We start from the raw sequence: 18,569 nt of genomic DNA on the forward strand, positions 1-18,569 counted from the left end.
TCTGTGTGTCTGTGTGTGTCTGTGTGTCTGCGTGTCTGTGTGTCTGCGTGTCCGTGTGCGTCTGTATGTCTGTGTGCGTCTGTGTGTCTGTGTGCGTCTGTGTCTGTGTGTGTCTGCGTGTCCGTGTGCGTCTGTGTGTCTGTGTGTGTCTGCGTGTCTGTGTGTCTGTGTGTCTGCGTGTCCGTGTGCGTCTGTGTGTCTGTGTGCGTCTGTGTGTCTGTGTGTGTCTGCGTGTCCGTGTGCGTCTGTGTGTGTGTGTCTGCGTGTCTGTGTGTCTGCGTGTCCGTGTGCGTCTGTGTGTCCGTGTGCGTCTGTGTGTCTGTGTGTGTCTGCGTGTCCGTGTGCGTCTGTGTGTCTGTGTGTGTCTGCGTGTCCGTGTGCGTCTGTGTGTCTGTGTGTCTGTGTGTCTGTGTGTCTGTGTGTGTCTGCGTGTCTGTGCGTCTGTGTGTCTGTGTGTCTGTGTGTGTCTGCGTGTCCGTGTGCATCTGTGTGTCTGTGTGTGTCTGTGTGTCTGTGTGTCTGTGTGTGTCTGCGTGTCCGTGTGCGTCTGTGTGTCTGTGCGTCTGCGTGTCTGTGTGTCTGTGTGTGTCTGCGTGTCCGTGTGCATCTGTGTGTCTGTGTGTGTCTGTGTGTCTGTGTGTCTGTGTGTCTGTGTGTGTCTGCGTGTCCGTGTGTGTCTGCGTGTCTGTGTGTGTCTGCGTGTCCGTGTGCGTCTGTGTGTCTGTGTGTCTGCGTGTCTGTGTGTCTGTGTGTGTCTGCGTGTCCGTGTGCATCTGTGTGTCCGTGTGCATCTGTGCGTCTGTGTGTGTCTGTGTGTCTGTGTGTCTGTGTGTGTCTGCGTGTCCGTGTGCGTCTGTGTGTCTGTGTGTCTGTGTGTCTGTGTGTCTGTGTGTGTCTGCGTGTCCGTGTGTGTCTGTGTGTCTGTGTGTCTGTGTGTCTGTGTGTCTGTGTGTGTCTGCGTGTCCGTGTGCGTCTGTGTGTCTGTGCGTCTGTGTGTCTGTGTGTCGGTGTGTGTCTGCGTGTCCGTGTGCGTCTGTGTGTCTGTGCGTCTGTGTGTCTGCGTGTCTGTGTGTGTCTGCGTGTCCGTGTGCGTCTGTGTGTCTGTGTGTGTCTGTGTGTCTGTGTGTCTGTGTGTCTGTGTGTGTCTGCGTGTCCGTGTGTGTCTGCGTGTCTGTGTGTGTCTGCGTGTCCGTGTGCGTCTGTGTGTCTGTGTGTCTGCGTGTCTGCGTGTCTGTGTGTGTCTGCGTGTCCGTGTGCATCTGTGTGTCCGTGTGCGTCTGTGTGTCTGTGTGTCTGTGTGTCCGTGTGCATCTGTGCGTCTGTGTGTGTCTGTGTGTCTGTGTGTCTGTGTGTCTGTGTGTCTGTGTGTGTCTGCGTGTCTGTGCGTCTGTGTGTCTGTGTGTCTGTGTGTGTCTGCGTGTCCGTGTGCATCTGTGTGTCTGTGTGTGTCTGTGTGTCTGTGTGTCTGCGTGTCTGTGTGTGTCTGCGTGTCCGTGTGCATCTGTGTGTCCGTGTGCGTCTGTGTGTCTGTGTGTCTGTGTGTCCGTGTGCATCTGTGCGTCTGTGTGTGTCTGTGTGTCTGTGTGTCTGTGTGTCTGTGTGTCTGCGTGTCCGTGTGCATCTGTGTGTCCGTGTGCGTCTGTGTGTCTGTGTGCGTCTGTGTGTCTGTGTGTCTGCGTGTCCGTGTGTGTCTGTGTGTCTGCGTGTCCGTGTGCGTCTGTGTGTCTGTGTGTCTGTGTGTCTGTGCCTGAGTCTGTGACATTTCAGGTCCAACCCTGACCTGCCTGGGCTCCTAAGTGAACTGGGTCTCCTGTGTGTGCCCCAGGCCCGGGCTTCCCTTTCTCTCTGGGATGGTCTCCACCGCTCGGTCTGGTTACTTTGTCAAGCAGCGTTTAACTTTCCACGGCTCGTACATGTTAAAGTAAAACCAAAGGATTTACTGTGCTGTTGCCTTTGCGTGGACTCAGCTGAATTTTGTTGGGAGATCCTTGGAGGCGGTGGCCACGTAGGGCCTGACCCCGGGTGCCCAGCTGCGTCCAGAGGGGGCGTGACACCCGTCAGCAATGACCTTCCCAAGCCCCCGGCACTGCTTGGTCTGGGCCTGCTCCAGAAGCGGCTGGCGGGCAGGCTGGCGCCTCCTGACCTTTCACACCAGTCCGAGGGTTTGTAATTACAAGGAAAAGCGTGTGTCCCCCGTCGTTGCCACCCTGCAGCCGGGCGTCTGTGCTTAATTAGCTGTAACTCTCCCGGCCGCAGCAGTCCGCTACCTGGGGGTTCGGAAGTCACTTGATTAACATGCCCTTGTTGGAAGGCACTGGCCACGGCAGGCGGGGGAGCCCAGGACCCCACTCCATCCCCGACCCCGGCCCTGTGGTCTGGGCTTTCTTGGCACACTTGTCCTCTGCTGTCCTTGTGGCTCTGTCTTGTGTGTCCTGGGAGTGTGTGCCACGGGCCGTGCCTGCCACGAGCACCTCAAATATTTGCTGGCTGGAGCTGTGCCTCAGGTGTGCGGGGAGCTGCTGTGTTCCTGCAGCTTTGTCCCCGTGGCCGTTCTGCCACAGCTGGGCCGGCGTCCACACTGCACGGTTGGTGTGCGTGCTGGGCCACTGGCTACCCTCTCCCCTGGCGAGTACACAGGGAAAGCCCGCGGCCCCTCAAAGGCTCGGACACCCTCTGCCTTTCCAGCCTACAGGGTTTGGCTTCTCCCCAGCCAATGCAGTGGAATTTTGATGTGGAAGGCTGCACCACCTAATTGCTTCCCAAGGTAACGGCCACCCTCATGGCACGTGGCCTTTCTCTGTGTTCGTGGCTCAGGCTCTGGGACAGGCCAGATGTGGCGGCCCCAGAGCTGTGGGTCCCGAGGAGGCGCTCTGGGCTGCTGCTCAGGTCCTTCTGTCTTTGGAGGTGAAGCCAACAAGGGCTGGGAGGGAATCGGGATCTTTCCACCCACCGTTGGAGCCTTAGTGGCCAAGCCCACCTGAGCACATGGCCCCTGCAGCGTGGACCGAGGTACTGGGGGTTCTGGTGACGGGGCCAGTGACGAGTCGTCTGCCTCTCGGTCCCTGCTCCCCTGCCCTCCCCCTTCCCAGCGGGATTGCAGCAGAGGCAGGGTCGCAGGCTGTGGACGGAGATCCGTGGCCTCCGCCCCACGCCGGTGACTTCCACAGTGACCTGATGATGTGCACCAACCACGGGAAGGAGGGTCTGTCCACGGTGACCTGCCCCACCTGGGAGCCGGTGTCCATCCAGGTTTCCGGCCAGCGACAGGAGCCAGACGCCACAGGGCACCTCCAGCAGGAACTCGGCTCACCGGCTCCTAAAATGCCCGTTATACACTTCATGGCTGAACCGCAGCAAATTGCCACTTAGAATCCATCAAGTGTTCCATTTCATCAGCTCATTACAGCGCAGCTGCCGTCTAGAAGGGTCATGGCTGATGGGGAGAGCTGCCTGCGGGCCTGACCAGTCTCTGGCTGGCTGGACCTGTCGTGAAGAATTCCCATCAACCAGAGACCCCAGCCACTCGACACCGTCACCTCCCCTCCTGACGGGGCTGGGCGGCAGAGATGTGCAAAGCCTGGAAGAAACAGCTCTGGCTGGGAGCAAGCTGCCCACCCGACACCAGCTGAGAGTCCGGAAAGAGGGTCCCAAGAGGGCTCTCCCCACTGCCCACTGCCAAGCTGTCAGCCCGCAGGACAAGGACAACATCCCACTCCCGTCCGTAGCTCAAGAGAAGACACACGGGCCCCTGTGAGACAGAAACCTGACTCGGAAAATTGCCCCACACCCATGAATGCAGAGAAAGTGAGGTCGGGCACCAACAGGACAGAGGAGCACCCGGCAGCCGTGCTGATGTCCTAAGAAGAAGGGGGAGGACCCCACCAGAATAAAATGTGACCCAGGAAACAGAAGGGAAGTCCCCACAGAGCTTTACATCCCAGGAAAGGGTCAACGCAAACTCAATTAGACGCTCCAGGGACGACCATGAAACAGGGAAATTGTTAAAGAGCGTTTCGTGGGGAAACACTCAGGGTTAGCTCTGAGACGTGACTGACTGAGAGCAGGAGGGGAAGCTTCGCGTGAGCGGGACTCTGGCGGGTGGGACAGGAAGGTCTGAGAGATTCCCATGGATATAGGGGGCCGGGAACAGGACGGTCTGGAGAATCCGCACACGGTCCGGGGGCAGCCGAACCCGGAGGGCAGCGTCGCCTGCTGGACAGGTGCATGCCGCCCGGCACGTACCCCCAGTGCCACCTTCTGCCCCGGGGTCGAGGACCGTGCGGGGTGAGAGAAGCAGCCGAGGCAGGGTGAGGGGCCGGCTGGGCGCTGGGCGGGTGGGGAGAAGCCTGCGCAGACTGAAGGGCCGTCCCCAACGCTGGGGAAAGGACATCAGTGTCCTTTGCTACAAGGTCCTTGCTACAAGGGTGTCCTCAAGGGTGAGAGAGTCCTCCTGACAGCGGCAGGAAAAACAAGCGAACACGGCCCATCAGGGTGAGGTGAGGAAAATGCGCGCTGCTCCGTTCCCTCCTCCGTGCCCGCTCACGGCCCCAGCAGCGTGTGTGACCCCAGGACACCAGCCGGCGGTCTGGTGCTGCTGACACAGGCAGATGCAGGAAGATGCGAGGCAGCCGCTCGGGAGCAGAGAACGCGCCGGAAGGCCAGGCGCGCACAGAGAAGTGAGGGAATCGGGGAGCAGACGTCTGTGTGGGAGACCTTCTCTCTGCGGATGGGCAAGTCCTTCCGTGTCACAATTAGTTTTAAATATTTTCTTGGTTAAAACCAAGTTAAGTGGAATGTTAAAATCTGTAATAGGAAACATAGAAGTACAATGGCTTATTCTAAGGCACAAAACTCAGAAGCCACGAAACAGACCAGTAAGGGTACCACGGCCGATGTCTGCACGACATACAGCTAAAAGGGGAACAGCCTACCTCGGTGCGAGGACCCTGCTGCAGGCGCCAACAGGCAGCCGTGCCCCGTCCCCTGGCGAAGGCCAGCAAATGCCGGAGCAAGCGGTTCGCAGAGAACAGGTGCTCACACCTCCCTCCGAATAGGACAGAGTTACACCAAACGTCCCAGCAGACACACCTTCTCCCCTGCCTGGCTGGAGGGCGGGTGTCCGCCACGTGGGCCGCTGTGGCAGGCGCTGCTCGTCGGGTCGCAGGTGAGCTCTGGATGAAGACGCGCACGCCTCCCAGCCCTCCAGAAACGCACCCTGCACGAGACGTGTCCAACGTCGGGACGGAGAGACGGGACCGACGTGCCTGTCCGTCCAGAGCATGGCTGTGCCCGGATTTCGTTCTCGATGAGTCAAAACCTCAAGTCGCCTCTTCCGTGGATTTTTACTTTTGAGCCGAACACCAAGTCTGAGGCCAGCTTGTCCCTCATCCACCCGTTTTCCAGATTCATAAGATTTTATGGTAACGGGCTGCCACACAGGGACCCTCCCAAGGACCGGCCTGCGGTGTCCACACAGGGTCCTCCTGTTAAAGATAAGCCGGGTCCTTGGCACCAGCGGCAAACTGACCAAACCAGGATCCCGTGTGAATCTCTGACTTGGGCAGACATTGTGGCTAAAGGCTAAATACTCAGCAACGACCTGAAGCCAGTTCCGGGGCCAAAACCTGGGCAAGGGGACTTTCTAGAGTTCAGAGGTCGTTTGGTGCCCCCAAGCCTGACCCCTACTGTGGTGCTCAGAGCTCATGAGGACACGGCGTGGATTCCGTCCTCAGAGAGGCCCAGCCCACACCCCAGCGGGCACCACGCACACCGGTGCCTGCTGCTCGACGGCCTTCCCTGGAGAGGCAGGGTCATGACCCTGAAAAGGTGAGAGGAGCATCCGGGAGCTTGTCACAACTGTGACCCCTCCTGCAGCCTGGCCAGGGGGCACACCTTATAGAAAGCAGCAGCTTGGTGGGCCGTAGAGGGAGCCCCCCATGACCCGGGGTTCACCGGGAGTCGTGGGGCCAGGAGAGGGCATGGAGCCCACCCCAGAGAAAGGCACCCCTGCCAGCAGCCCTGCCAAGGACAGAGATGCAGGCAAGAGCTGAGCGTGACCCCAAGCGGGCCCCGCCTGCAGGACCGCGGCTCCGGGCAGGGACCAGGGGCTTCGTTAACACCACTCCTGAGCAGCAAGCCCACTGGGACAGAGGGAATTACAAACCCAGCCGTCTCTGGACATTAGCAAATGAACAGGGAGGCTCCAGATGGAGGGGACACGTCCCCCAACCCTCTCTGTGACAGCAGCGTGGTGGGGTCTGCAGGGCCTTCAGAGCTGGTAGAATGCCGAACCCGTGGAGCCTGGTGTCTGCAGCAGGGCCCAGACCGGCAAGGCCTTCAGGTGCTGCCCCCTGTCTTCCCAAAGCACGGGAGCCCCACCACCACAGGTCCAGGGCGCTGGAGAGCGCCGCCACAGCCTCGCCGGACGCCAGCCCCGTGAGGCTGCATCTGGGGCGCCACGTGCCGCCAAGGACCGGGCTTTCGGGCCCGGTCGTGTGTGAGCAGAGCCAGGTCTGGGGTGTGCAGTGCCGGGCGCGTGCACTGTCCTGCTCACCGGTGCCCTTCCCAGGCTCCGAGAGAGCACCCCTCAGGCAGACATGAGCCTGGACACCCCAGTGAGGCCAAACCCTCCGGATGTTTTCCTGCTGACCAGCTGGGGCGGCCCTGAGGGTTTCCAGGGAAGCTGCCGTCTGTCATTCTGGGCAGCCACCTCCTTGTGCCCTTTGTCACACGTGCCCCTGCATGGTTTGGTAAGCGTCAGTCACGCGGCAATGTCAAGGTGCTGGCCTCCCTCTGTGGGCCTCTCCCTCTGCGGGCCTCCGCTTCAGGGGAGCAGGGATGCCGCCTTCACCTGAGCAGTGTGAAAGTTTTCTGAAGAAAGAACGGAACTTGACAGGAATAGAGATAGTGCGACCATGGCTGAGGGTACAGGAGAGCCAGAGAACCTTCAGGGCGTGTGGGGGGCAGGAACCCCTGCAGATGCTCGGATCCCAGAAGCATTAACCCGTTCTGCCCCTACAAGCGGAGACCTGGTCCTTCCCAGGGCACAGTGACCAAGCTGGTCGGTGACACTGCGGTGCACCTGGAAGGGCCCGTGTGTGCATCTGCCACTCTGCTTCTCAGCCAGACTTGGGGGGCCACGCAGGAGGGAAAGAACTGTGCCTCGGGAGTCTCCCCCAGAGCCAGCATCTGACCCCCATGATGACCCCATCATCAAACAGGCCAGGGAGGGAGAGCAGGGCTCGGGGCAGGCAACCTGGTGGGAAGGGTGGGTGGGACCAGAACCCCACCCCAGGCCCAGAGGGCCAGCCCCCCTGGGCACTCCAGCCCCCCAAGACGGGACGGGGTCAGCAGGGGCAGCCTGCTCTGCGCGGAGCTGAGGTCTTGGCACCTCAGAAGACAGCTGTCCTCTGAATTCCCAAGAAGTCCTCTCAATAAAGAGAACCTCAGTGAATGAAGGAGAGTTACCTGGAACATTGCTGAGGCCACGGGAGCCAGCCTGTCCGGTCAACATTCCAACTGTTTTGAAGTCAGGCTTAACATAGGAATTCTCCTCACTTTTTTCCTGAGTCTTAAAATAGAACAAATAAAATAGAAGGAGAAATGGGCCCCAATCGTTCTGTGAGGCTGCCTCCCTCACCCCAGGGGACCAGCTGTCAACAGGGGGACCCTGGGGCCCACTGCTCCGCACCCCTGCAAGCTCGAATAGGGGCAGTGAAGCCAGTGCCTGTGGGGGAGCCCTGAGACCCTGGCCTCAGAAGGCGCTGTTCCCGGGGAGCTGTGACCTGCAGAGGACCAGGAAGGGGGGACGGTCCCTCCAAGGCCAATCCAAGCAGCAGGGCTTCTAGCAGGGCGCCAGCACCTTGAGACTCGCTGGTCAGCTTAGGCCAGACGCGGCATGGAGGGGTGAGGGCTATCCCTGCTCAGAGCGCTGGAGCGGGCCACGTGGGGGCCGCGGGTGCCCTGCGCTCTGCCCACCCAGCTCGGGCCTCCTGTCCTCAGGACCTGGAGCTGCCCCTCCGGCCTGGCTCTATCATAGGCGGGTCTACCTGCCCCCGAACCCACCTCCTCACCAGCCTCATGGGCTGCCCATGGAAGCGGAGGGGCTAGTCTCCCTGCGGGAGACAAGGAGACCCCCGAGGCAGGTATCCTGGGAGCCGGGTCCCGAGGGGACCACGTGAGTGGGACCAGACCCAGATGTCTGTCCTGTAAGCCAGGACAGCCCCTCCCAGGCCGCTGGGCTGTGTGTCCACAGAGAGGTGTGAGCAGCCCCTCCCGGGTGTGAGCAGAGGGGGCCCAGGAGGTGGGTCCCAGCACCACCAGCACAGCCCACCAGCCCCGTCTGCCTGAGCACCCTCTGCGTTTCCGGAAGGAAACCTGCCCGCTCGGGAGGGGCCTGCAGTGGCCCTGGACCAGCCCACTCCCGCCGGCGGCTGCCCGGCTCAGAGGGGTCCCAGCGCACTGACCGCCCTCTGCCCCTCCCCCCAGGCTTCCATCTGTCGCACAAGGTCACCAGCGTCGTCCCTGAAAGCGCACTGCTCATCGTGCTGGGCCTGGTGCTGGGCGGCATCGTCTGGGCAGCCGACCACATCGCCTCCTTCACGCTGACCCCCACTGTCTTCTTCTTCTACCTGCTGCCCCCCATCGTGCTGGACGCCGGCTACTTCATGCCCAACCGGCTCTTCTTCGGAAACCTGGGCACCATCCTGCTGTATGCCGTCATCGGCACCGTGTGGAACGCGGCCACCACTGGACTGTCCCTCTACGGTGTCTTCCTCAGTGGCCTGATGGGTGAGTGGGCATGGTGTCCACAGGGGCGTCCTCGGAGCGGAGGATTCTTAGGATGAGGTTATCCTCGGGGCGGAGTCATCTTCCGGGTGACATCATCCTTGGGGCAGGATCCTCAGGATGGAGTTTGGGGATGAAGTCCTGGCTGGGGTCCTTGGGGTTCGGTCCTTGGGGCAAGGCCCTGGGGGGTGTTCTCGGGGTGGGGTCCTTGGGTGGGGTCCTCGGGGCAAGGTCCTGGGTGGGGTCCTCGGGCGAGGTCCTGGGGGGTGTTCTCAGGGTGGACTCTGCAGGAGCAGGGTGTGGCAGCCCTACTTAAGAAAGCTCAGGATACAGAATACAGACCCAGAAAGAGGATGAGTGTTTGGGGTGACAACGCTCACTGGTGGGTCTGTTTAACCGGATTGGTGTGTTTAAAATAAGGTTTAATTAATAAACAACAGCTATCTGGGCATCCCCAGGCTGAGGCTTGCGTCCTGCTTGGGAATGAAATCCTGTCCAACCAGGTGAGCAGGTGGGTGGGGTGGGTGGGACAGCTGAGCTGCTGTCCCTTCGCTCAGCAAGACGGCGGGGCTGGGCCTCCCTTCCCTGCACCAAGCCCCCAGGGAAAGGGAGGGGAAGGCCCCCTCTGGCAGAGGCCAGATTGAGGAGCCCCAGCAGACACGCATCTGAGAGCAAAGATGGGGTCCCTCCTACCCGAGCCTGCAAGAGAAGCCACGTCGGCCGCCGCGCGGCCACCATTCATCGGTGTGTCTGCACCTGCTTCCCCGGCCTGTGTCTCCTGCAGTTGGGGTTACTTAATTCAGCCCTGGCGTGGAGCCGAGGTGCACCCCACCCACCTGGGAGTTGGCCATTATCTACCTGGGAAACTGGAGCAGGCGGGGCCGGGGCTCCCCTGAGGCCTTGCACAGAGCGCACACAGCCCCAAACACGGCCGGCTCCAGGGTTGCTGCCCGTCTGCGGCGTGGGCCGGCGGCCCTCGCTCACAGCGCCGGGGGTGACCAAGGAGAAGTGGCGGTCGGCACCACGGGCACCTGTCTGTGCGCTCAGCCTTGGCCCCAAACACCTCCACCTGCAAGAACCAGACTCCTAGGGAGGGGCCCAGTCGGTGGTTTCCATCTGACTGAAGAAAGAGTCTGTGCTTCGCTCCCCGCAAGGATCGGGGCCTTGGAGCCTTGGTGACAAAGGACATGCACTGAGAGAGGCCAAAGGGCTCCTGACAGGAACCCTTGCCTTGCCTGGCCCATTTGTCATCTCAGGACTTTGTCCTCAGCCCGTGGGGAACACACATGCCCCTTTGAGCCCCTGCGGCCCTCTGGCACCACCCCCAGGCCCAACCCAGAGAACCCCCCCCCAAGGTGACAGAGGGCACCTGGCCAGGCCTCGCTGGTGAGTAAGCCTTGGGGGCATTCAGTTGCATTTATTGGCGATGCATGTAGATAGCTGGGTCACAGCTAAGATGACAGGACCACCTCCGGCCACTGGACCCAGGGGCAAGTCTTGGGGTTTGGAACAAGAGTCCCTGAGGGCGCCTGCGTTCAGCCCTCGGGATGCAGGTGGTCAAGGGTGGGCGTGAGGCAAGGTCACGGAGCAGAACAGCACCCAGGGGCCAATGAGTCTCTCCTGTCCCCAGACACCCGGAGTCTGGAGCCTGATGGGGCTGGGGAGGTAGGGGTCAGTTTCTGCAGACCGGTGACCAGGCTCTGAGGTGCAGGTCAAGGCCAGGGAGATACGCCTCTGAGGAACGGTCGGCCTAGGCCAGGCCACAGGTAGGCCTGGCGGTGGGGATCCTGGGTGGGCATCTGGACAGGCCAGCTGGGGTTAGGCCCAGCAGAGGCTCCAGGCCGTCAGTCAGAGAGGCCCCCTCAGATGGGTGTAAACTCAGGTCCTCTTGCCCGTGGCAGAAAGAGGGTCCTGGAGCACACAGCTGGTCATCGGGCACCCACAGTGCAGTCCGGTCCCGGGAAACTTGTTGGCAGGGGGTGGTGGACTGTCCTGCCAGGGAGGAAAGCAGGCTGCTCCCGGACCCGGGGCACTTGCTGCTTGGATGGCTGGCTTCTAGAATGTACCACCAGGTCTGTCAGGGTCTGTGGACAGCGAGAGGCCATCGAGCCAGGAAGCGCTTAAAGACGGAACACCTCAAAGGGGAATGTGCAGGGGAATGTGCATCTGGGAGCCCCTGGCCTCTGAAGCCAGGAAGGACTGTGTTCCCCCCTCCGCCTCACCCGAGGTGTCTGGAGGTGGGAGAGCAAAACCTGTGATTCCTGTTCCAAAACAGACATTTTAAAGTCACTGGAAGCTGGTTCTAACACCTGTCACTGCTTCAACACCCGGAGCTCACAGGAAACCCCCTCCAGAGCCCTGTCTCTCCGCAGACACAACCTTCACCCAGGGCCCTGCCTGGCCCCGCGGGAGAGCCGGGCTCCTGCGGAACCCTCCTGTCCTCGACCTGGAGGGGGCCCACAGCCCTGAACGGGCAGGCGTCCAGCCCACACGGTTTCCACCTTCCCCACCCCGGCGGGCCTCTCCCATGGCTTCCAGGCCTGACAGGCCCCTGGGTTCTGTTTAAGTCCCCTCAGCCTGGGGAAGGAGGCTCCATGCCAAGAAGGCCCCTGGACAAGGCCCTCCTCCAACCAGCCTGCTGAGAGCCTGTGTGTCCCAAACAGAGCTGGGACAGGCAACCATATGCGGATCCCTGAGGTGGTGTCCAGGGCAGACTGCTGCTGGAGACTGAGATGAATCTGGAAGGACAGAGAAGCTGGAAAGTGCATCTCAGCATGACCCCTGCCCCCCAGGGCACCAGGAACCTGCTCCAAGAAGCAGGCTAGGCTGAGCTTTGAGGACCTGTGCCTCCAAGCTCCCTTCCTCCTGTCTGAGCCCCCATTTCCCCTCTTGTCGCTCAGACTTCCCTGGCAGCCCGTCCTGTTGGAGACCCCAGGGTTTCCTCAGACCCTGTGAGGCCTGTCCCTGCCCTGTCCCCCTCCATCACCTCCCCTCAGGCTGGTCCTGGTGGCTCTGATCTGGCCTGAGATATCACTTCCCAGGGAGCCCTTTCCCCCATGCCTGTCGAGGGGGACCACCTGCCACCTAGCACATACCAACCACCCACCTGCCACCTAGCACATACGCCATGTCCATCCCTGGCCTGCAGACCGCCCAGGACCAGGGTCTGATTTCATGCTGTGCCAGGCCGGGTACCCCGGGCCCCCCATCTGCTTGAGCACCCTCCCGGCAGGCTGGCCAGAAGGGAGCAGCCAGGCCCAGGGGAGATGAAGGGAAGAAGCAGGGGCGGTCAGTCCCCGCTGGGGGTGAGACCAACCGTTCCTGAAGGTTGTGGGAGCCCGTGGGAGGGAGGCAGGCAGTCTGACCCAGGTTCCCATAACCAGCCAGCTCCAGACCTAAGAGATTTCGAGTCCCCATCCTGAGGGGCCTCCAACCCAGCCATCAGCAAGACAGCAGCCTGAGGCAGCCCCCCAGAAGGCCAAGGGCAGGAAGGGTGCCTGCGCCCCAAAGGGCTCTCCTTGATGGCCCTGCCTGTCTTGCAGGAGACCTGAACATTGGGCTGCTGGATTTCCTCCTGTTCGGCAGCCTGATTGCCGCCGTGGACCCGGTGGCTGTCCTGGCCGTGTTCGAGGAGGTACACGTCAACGAGGTCCTGTTCATCATCGTCTTTGGGGAGTCACTGCTGAACGACGCTGTCACTGTGGTGAGCGGGTGCCGGGCGGGCCTTGGGACTTGGCACAGAGCATCTCAGAGCCACTGTGGGCGGGAGAAACACGGTCCCCCTGTGGCCCCAGTGCCCCTCGGTGCAGAGGGCAGAGGAAGCGGCCTCGAGGAGGTGGTGCTCGAAGGCCGCGTCTGTGGGAGGGGCTCTTCCTCCGCTCGCAGCTCCGACCGCAGGAGGCTTCCCCATGCCACCCTTGTCGCATGGCTCCCTTCCCTGAGCAACTCCTAACTCAGAATGACCGCCTGCCTGACCAGTTCCTCGTCCATTCTCCCCCGTTGCGGTAACGATCAGTCGGCCCACCACCTCGGTTCCCAGAGCTGGACGGCTCTAACTTCGGGCCCAGACTTGGTGCCCCCGGTTCCTGAGTGCCCTAAGAGAGCATCTGAGGACACACAGCAAGATCTCACCAGAATTCAGGAAGGAAGATGAGCTGGCATGGGTCGTGTGCCCACGAAGGCAGCTCTCTCTCCAGGAGGGCAGGGCCCCCGTGGGCAGGCAGGAGCTGGAGGACCCTGTGTTAGGCTGTGAGGCCACAACCTCTCCACAAAGCGAACAGAAGGTTCATGAAATGTGGGGACACCGTCTCGTCACCATGGCGTCCAGCATGGAGTTTTCGAAACCCGTCCCCAAACTGGGCCACTACGCCTGTGTGAGTGATTTATGGGTAACTCGGAGGCACGCACAGAGCACTTTCCCCGCGCGGGTCAGCCGGGCGGTGTGTCTCCGAGCGCCTGCCCTGGCCCCACCGGCCCCTTTCCCCGTCCCGAGGGCTCTGCAGGCGCAGCGGGATATGAAGATCTGTCTGGGCTCTGAAAGTCCCAGTGGCCTCTCCAAGAAGCTCCCTTCTCGCGTCCCTTCCGGGTTCAGGAGGCTGAAGAGTCCTAAGGTTGGGCTGCACCAGATTCCTTCTGTAGCAGAGAAGATGTTCTCGGGGGAATCTGATAATTAATTGGAAACTCAATCAGAAATGTGACACACGGCTCCTTCGAGGTCGGGCTGCGGTGTGCCGTGGCTCCGCCTCTCCTGACCGCAGAGCCCACCACAGAGGTCTGCGTACATCTTGTGAGAGGCTTCAGCCCGCCCCCCGCCCGCGCTTCCACGGAGATCCCAGAGTGTGGTCCGTTCCCCGGGGCCCGCCCTCCGAGGCCAGGCCCTGCCCACCGCCAGCACATCGTCCAGTCCGCGTACCTCCTGCTGCAGAGACAGCCGCACACCCTGCCTTTTGGGGTCCTCTGTCCCCTTGAGCAGACCTGGAGAGCTGGGCTCAGGGCCCAGAGACAAGCTGCTTCCCGAGGAGCCTGCATCCTGCCCACGGCAGCCCCTCGGCCCGGCCATGTGGAGTGGCGTCCCTGGGAGGGCTTGGCCCAGGAAGCACAGCACTCTCCGCAGCCGAGCCTAGCAAACAGTTCTCGAGCTTCTCATCTCTAATATCTTGGTGGGTTACAGTTTAAATGTCAACGTGCAAAGACGTCAAGGGGTGTGATCCCACAGTCAGGAGTCAATGCGAGAGTGAAGTCACTAAACATGAAACTCTGGCTTCATCTTGGAAAACAAACAGAGTTAAATGCAGTGGGGAGCTTTGTGCTTTGCTGAGAGTAGGAAAGGGCCACGTTTGCTCCTGAAGATTCTAGTTCCTTCTAGAATGTTCTTCTGCCTCTCCTATCCCACCTGCTGGCTCATCCTTGGCCTTCGTCTTATTGACCATTATTACCCCGTGATGATTTCCTCCCAGTGATTTTTGGTGTCCGCCATGGGCTGCTCCATCCAGCCCAAGTCCTCGAGGCCTAGGGCCTGAGTCAGGGAGGGGTGAGCGCTGGCTGAGGGCCGACCTGATGTCATGCTTGCCTCTCTGTCCCCCCACCCCAGGTCCTCTACAACGTGTTTGAATCTTTCGTGACGCTGGGTGGTGACAAGGTGACTGGCGTGGATTGTGTGAAAGGCATAGGTGTGTGGCTGGTGGGTCCATGCACCTGGGGAGTGTGGGGGTCACATCTCCTCTTCAGCATGGGGACCACCTCCAGGCTTCGGCACCAGGCCCCCCGGGACCCACAGCCTGTGTAGGAAAAGGCATTTCCACTTTGAAGTCTCCATGGCAGTTCCCTCCTGTCCCAATGTGTTTCACCAACACAATTTCCTTGGGTCCTGGCACCGTGGGGAGGCAAGGGCTGCTGCCCTGTGAGACCCACCAGCATGTCTGGTTGGAGGACATGGATCCTGGTGTCCTGGGTGGTCCTGAGCAAACATTTCCCTGGGCAGGGACGATGACAGCCCGGCCGTCCTGGGGGCCCAGGGACAGCCCTGCCTAAGGCTACCTTCTTGGGCTTTCTCCACAATGGGGGGAGGGGAGCTAGGCCTCCCGCTCTCCACGTGCAGGCCTCTGGAGGGGGGGGGGGGAGAACCGGCCTCTTGTTTGCTGAGTTGTTGGCGCCTCTGTGGGGGTTACCAGGCAACCCCCGATGAGGAATGGCCTGGAAGGACTGCCGGTCAGCCGCGCCCACGCAGGGGCCAGCCACGCCCGGCCACAAAGGGCCTTTCAGGCAGTTTAGCCCGCGTCCTCGGCCCGCAGTGTCCTTCTTCGTGGTGAGCCTGGGGGGCACGCTGGTGGGGGTGATCTTCGCCTTCCTGCTGTCGCTGGTGACCCGCTTCACCAAGCACGTGCGCATCATCGAGCCGGGCTTTGTGTTCATCATCTCCTACCTGTCCTACCTCACGTCCGAGATGCTGTCGCTGTCGGCCATCCTGGCGTGAGTCCCCTCACTCCCACGGCCCAGGGCGCCAGGGCCATCCTGGCGTGAGTCCCCTCACTCCCACAGCCCGGGGCGCCAGGGCCATCCTGGGTCAGGGCCACTGCTGGTGGGCAGGGGTTGGGCGGGGTCGCCTACGGCACAGCCAAGCAGCTGTGCCCAGGAGGGGAGGGGAGGGGAGGGGGAAGGGAAGAGGGGAGGGAGAGGGGACGGGACGGGGCCCCTCCCCTCCTGGGCACCACCTTCCTGGTCCCTTCCCGGCCCCCATCTGCCTGGCCCGCTTCCCTGTGAGGGTGAGAAGCCACTGTGGGGTGAAGAATCTGGCCTATTCAGTTTTAAATCAGGAGCTGGCGTTTTCACAGAACCATCCTTGAGCTCTGCCTACACACGCGGCCTCTTCTGGGTGCCCTGGACGGGAGGCCAAATCTGCCCCGGCACCCCACCCCCGCCCCGGCCAGCTGCCGCCGGACTGTGGGCAGACACCGAGGCGGCCCACGGGGTGGCTCCGGGTTCAGGGCTTCGAGCGTGGGGAGCCCAGCTCCCAGAGAAGGGCCCTCAGTGGGGTGGGTGCGCGCCCAGGACACAGGCCCACGACCCGTGCGGGCGAGTCTCAGCCCCCAGTCTCACTGAGAGCCCGTCCCGCCCCCAGCATCACCTTCTGCGGCATCTGCTGTCAGAAGTACGTGAAGGCTAACATCTCGGAGCAGTCGGCCACCACCGTGCGCTACACCATGAAGATGCTGGCCAGCGGGGCGGAGACCATCATCTTCATGTTCCTCGGCATCTCGGCCGTGAACCCACTCATCTGGAAGTGGAACACGGCCTTTGTGCTCCTCACGCTGGTCTTCATCTCCGTGTACCGGGCCATTGGTGAGGGTGCTGGGCGGATGGTGGGGACAAGGGGGGATGGGGGGTGGTGACAGGGATGACGGGGAGATGGGGAGTGGCGGGAGGTGGCGATGACAGGGTGGAGGGGAGACGATGGGGGATGGGGCATGATGGGGGGCAGTAGGAATGACGAGGGATGGTGGGGACAGTGGAGGGTGGACAGTGGGGACCAGCTGTGGGGAGTCTGTGGAACTCCCCAGCCCGGTGAATGGCCGGCTCAGGAGCCCCTGGGGAGCCTCAGTGGCCAGGCCATTGGTTATCTTCAGTGAAGGTTCAGGCTTTCTTCACAGCCTTGTCACCTTGAGATGGAGAGAGCACAGCTGGGGGGCAGGGTAGAAGGTTCTAGAACGTAGAGGAACCCATTTGGTTCCCCTGGACTCACTGTGGATACAGTCGCTGAGGAAGCAGATGGAGGCTCATGTGAGGCAGGAGCCCTGCTGCCCGCTGTGACCCTTGTTGCCCGTCCTTGGGGTGCAGGCCAGGCTGGGACCACCACCCGTTCTGCCTGTGCTCAGTGGGGACTGGGGGCTCCAGGGAGGGGCTGCCAGACTGAGGCAGTGTCAGGGGTCCTAGGACACAAGGCCTCCACTGCCACGTGGGTCACAGGGGCAGGTTTGACCCGTGGCCAAGAGAGAGCGTTGGTGTAGACAGGAGGGTGTGGGGAGAGCAGAGCTCCGGGGTGGCGTTTTTGTGAGCCATCGCTCAGAACAGAACCTGTCGCCCTCACTGTCACTGCCCAAGGAGGGAATTCCCAAATGTTGCTCCCCCCAGTGTGGTGGCTGCCGGGAAGGGGTGGGGCGGCGCTCCTGGCGTGTGGGAGCTCAGCGCAGGCCGGCCCGCAGGTGTCGTCCTGCAGACCTGGGTCCTGAACCGGTACCGGATGGTGCAGCTGGAGATCATAGACCAGGTGGTCATGTCGTACGGTGGCCTGCGCGGGGCCGTGGCCTTCGCTCTGGTCGTCCTTCTGGACGAGAAGAAGGTGAAGGAGAGGGACCTGTTCGTCAGCACAACCATCATCGTGGTCTTCTTCACGGTCATCTTCCAGGTAGGGTTGAGCGCGCGCCCTGCCCGTCCTCCCGACCTCACCATGCCAGCCCGGCGCTGTGACGAGCCTCGCCAGCCTCCAGGCCCTAATTGGTTTTTACTATTTTAGTAACTAGGAGCCGTTTTTTAGGTTTTCATGTGGCCCCACAGGGGACGCAGCACGATTTGGCCTAAAAATGTCCTTCCCGTGCCGCTGCTGGCTGACAAAGCCCCAGTTAATATTTCGTTGACCAGACACGCCCGGGAAAGTGTCCCACTTCCCCCTTGCTTTCGGAAAATCTAAGGAGCCAACTGGGGGGCCGTCAGAGCAGGGTCAGGTCCCTGTGCACCTGAGGGTGTCGTGGATTCACACCCTGGGGGCTCAGTGGGCCAGGGTGGGCCCTGGGGTGGAGCCTGCCTGCCACCAGGGTCAATACCCGTCCTCCAGGGCCTGACCATCAAGCCCCTGGTGCAGTGGCTGAAGGTGAAAAGGAGTGAGCATCGGGACCCCAAACTCAATGAGAAGCTGCATGGCCGGGTAGGGGGACCGCCTGGGGTGGGGGTGGGGGCGGGGGAGGGGTGGGGTGGGGTGGGGCGGGACAGGGCCCGGCAGTTGCAAACCCCCAAGTGTTGCTAATCCGCTTCTCTTTCCTGCAAAAGGCTTTCGACCACATTCTCTCAGCCATTGAGGACATATCAGGGCAAATTGGACACAATTACCTCAGAGACAAGTAAGTGGCTGCAGATGCCCGTGGCTGGGCTGAAATGGCGAAATTTGGAGGCATCTTTGTTTCCACTGTCGGCCTCCCCCCCCACCTCTAAGGGGAGGACCCCCAGGGTAGAAAGAGCCACTGATATTCCCCATAAGCCAACCTCACAAAGTGCAGGTAACTGAAGAACGCTGCCTGTGAAGGGGCGGGAAGGTTGCTTGCCCGACTGTCTGAGACCCCCACCCCCTGGGACTCCTGTTCCCCTGAACCCCCTCCTCTCCCGGGGAACCCCCTGGAGTCCCTCTGCCTCTGGGACCCCTCTCCCCGAGGGGCCCCTCCTGCTGGAGCCCCTCCTTCCCCTGGGACTCCCTCCCCTAGGACTCCCCAAACCCCCTCCTCCCACTGGAGCCCACTCTTCTCCCTTGCTCACCATGTCTGTCCAGCTCATGGCCCATTGGGCCTCGGCTAGGTGTTCCTCTTCAATGCTCGCCCAGCCCCCTCCCCTTCCGAGCCGGAGTGCTCGCCTGTATTCTAACTGGATGGATTTAAAGCCTCCTTTGGGCCAGCCTGGTTCTGTCCTAGTGTGGGAGCTCAGGGGTTCCTCCTCCCCCAGCCAATCCCTCTGCAGGTTCAATGTGCCCCTTCACTGCAGCTGAGGCCCCAGGGCCCCGCCCCCATCCGGCCCCACCCTTT

The 18,569-nt window shown here is 61.7% G+C and overlaps 1 protein-coding gene across 3 annotated transcripts in view; it reads left to right on the plus strand.

The window, feature by feature from the left end:
* SLC9A3 (solute carrier family 9 member A3) overlaps positions 1–18,569 on the plus strand; it is a 48,962-nt gene that overhangs the window by 20,616 nt on the left and 9,777 nt on the right. For all 3 annotated transcript variants that reach the window (XM_087868004.1, XM_045808026.2, XM_045808025.2), the window contains exons 2-9: positions 8,488–8,790; positions 12,330–12,490; positions 14,378–14,456; positions 15,078–15,255; positions 15,905–16,125; positions 16,986–17,188; positions 17,615–17,704; positions 17,827–17,897. In XM_087868004.1, coding sequence (XP_087724130.1) covers positions 8,488–8,790; positions 12,330–12,490; positions 14,378–14,456; positions 15,078–15,255; positions 15,905–16,125; positions 16,986–17,188; positions 17,615–17,704; positions 17,827–17,897 — 1,306 coding nt within the window. The remainder of the gene's footprint in view (positions 1–8,487; positions 8,791–12,329; positions 12,491–14,377; positions 14,457–15,077; positions 15,256–15,904; positions 16,126–16,985; positions 17,189–17,614; positions 17,705–17,826; positions 17,898–18,569) is intronic.

The sequence above is a fragment of the Ursus americanus genome, chromosome 15 (assembly GCF_024610735.1).
Source record: "Ursus americanus isolate L20-20 chromosome 15, mUrsAme1.1.p, whole genome shotgun sequence".
Classification (NCBI taxonomy): domain Eukaryota; kingdom Metazoa; phylum Chordata; class Mammalia; order Carnivora; family Ursidae; genus Ursus; species Ursus americanus.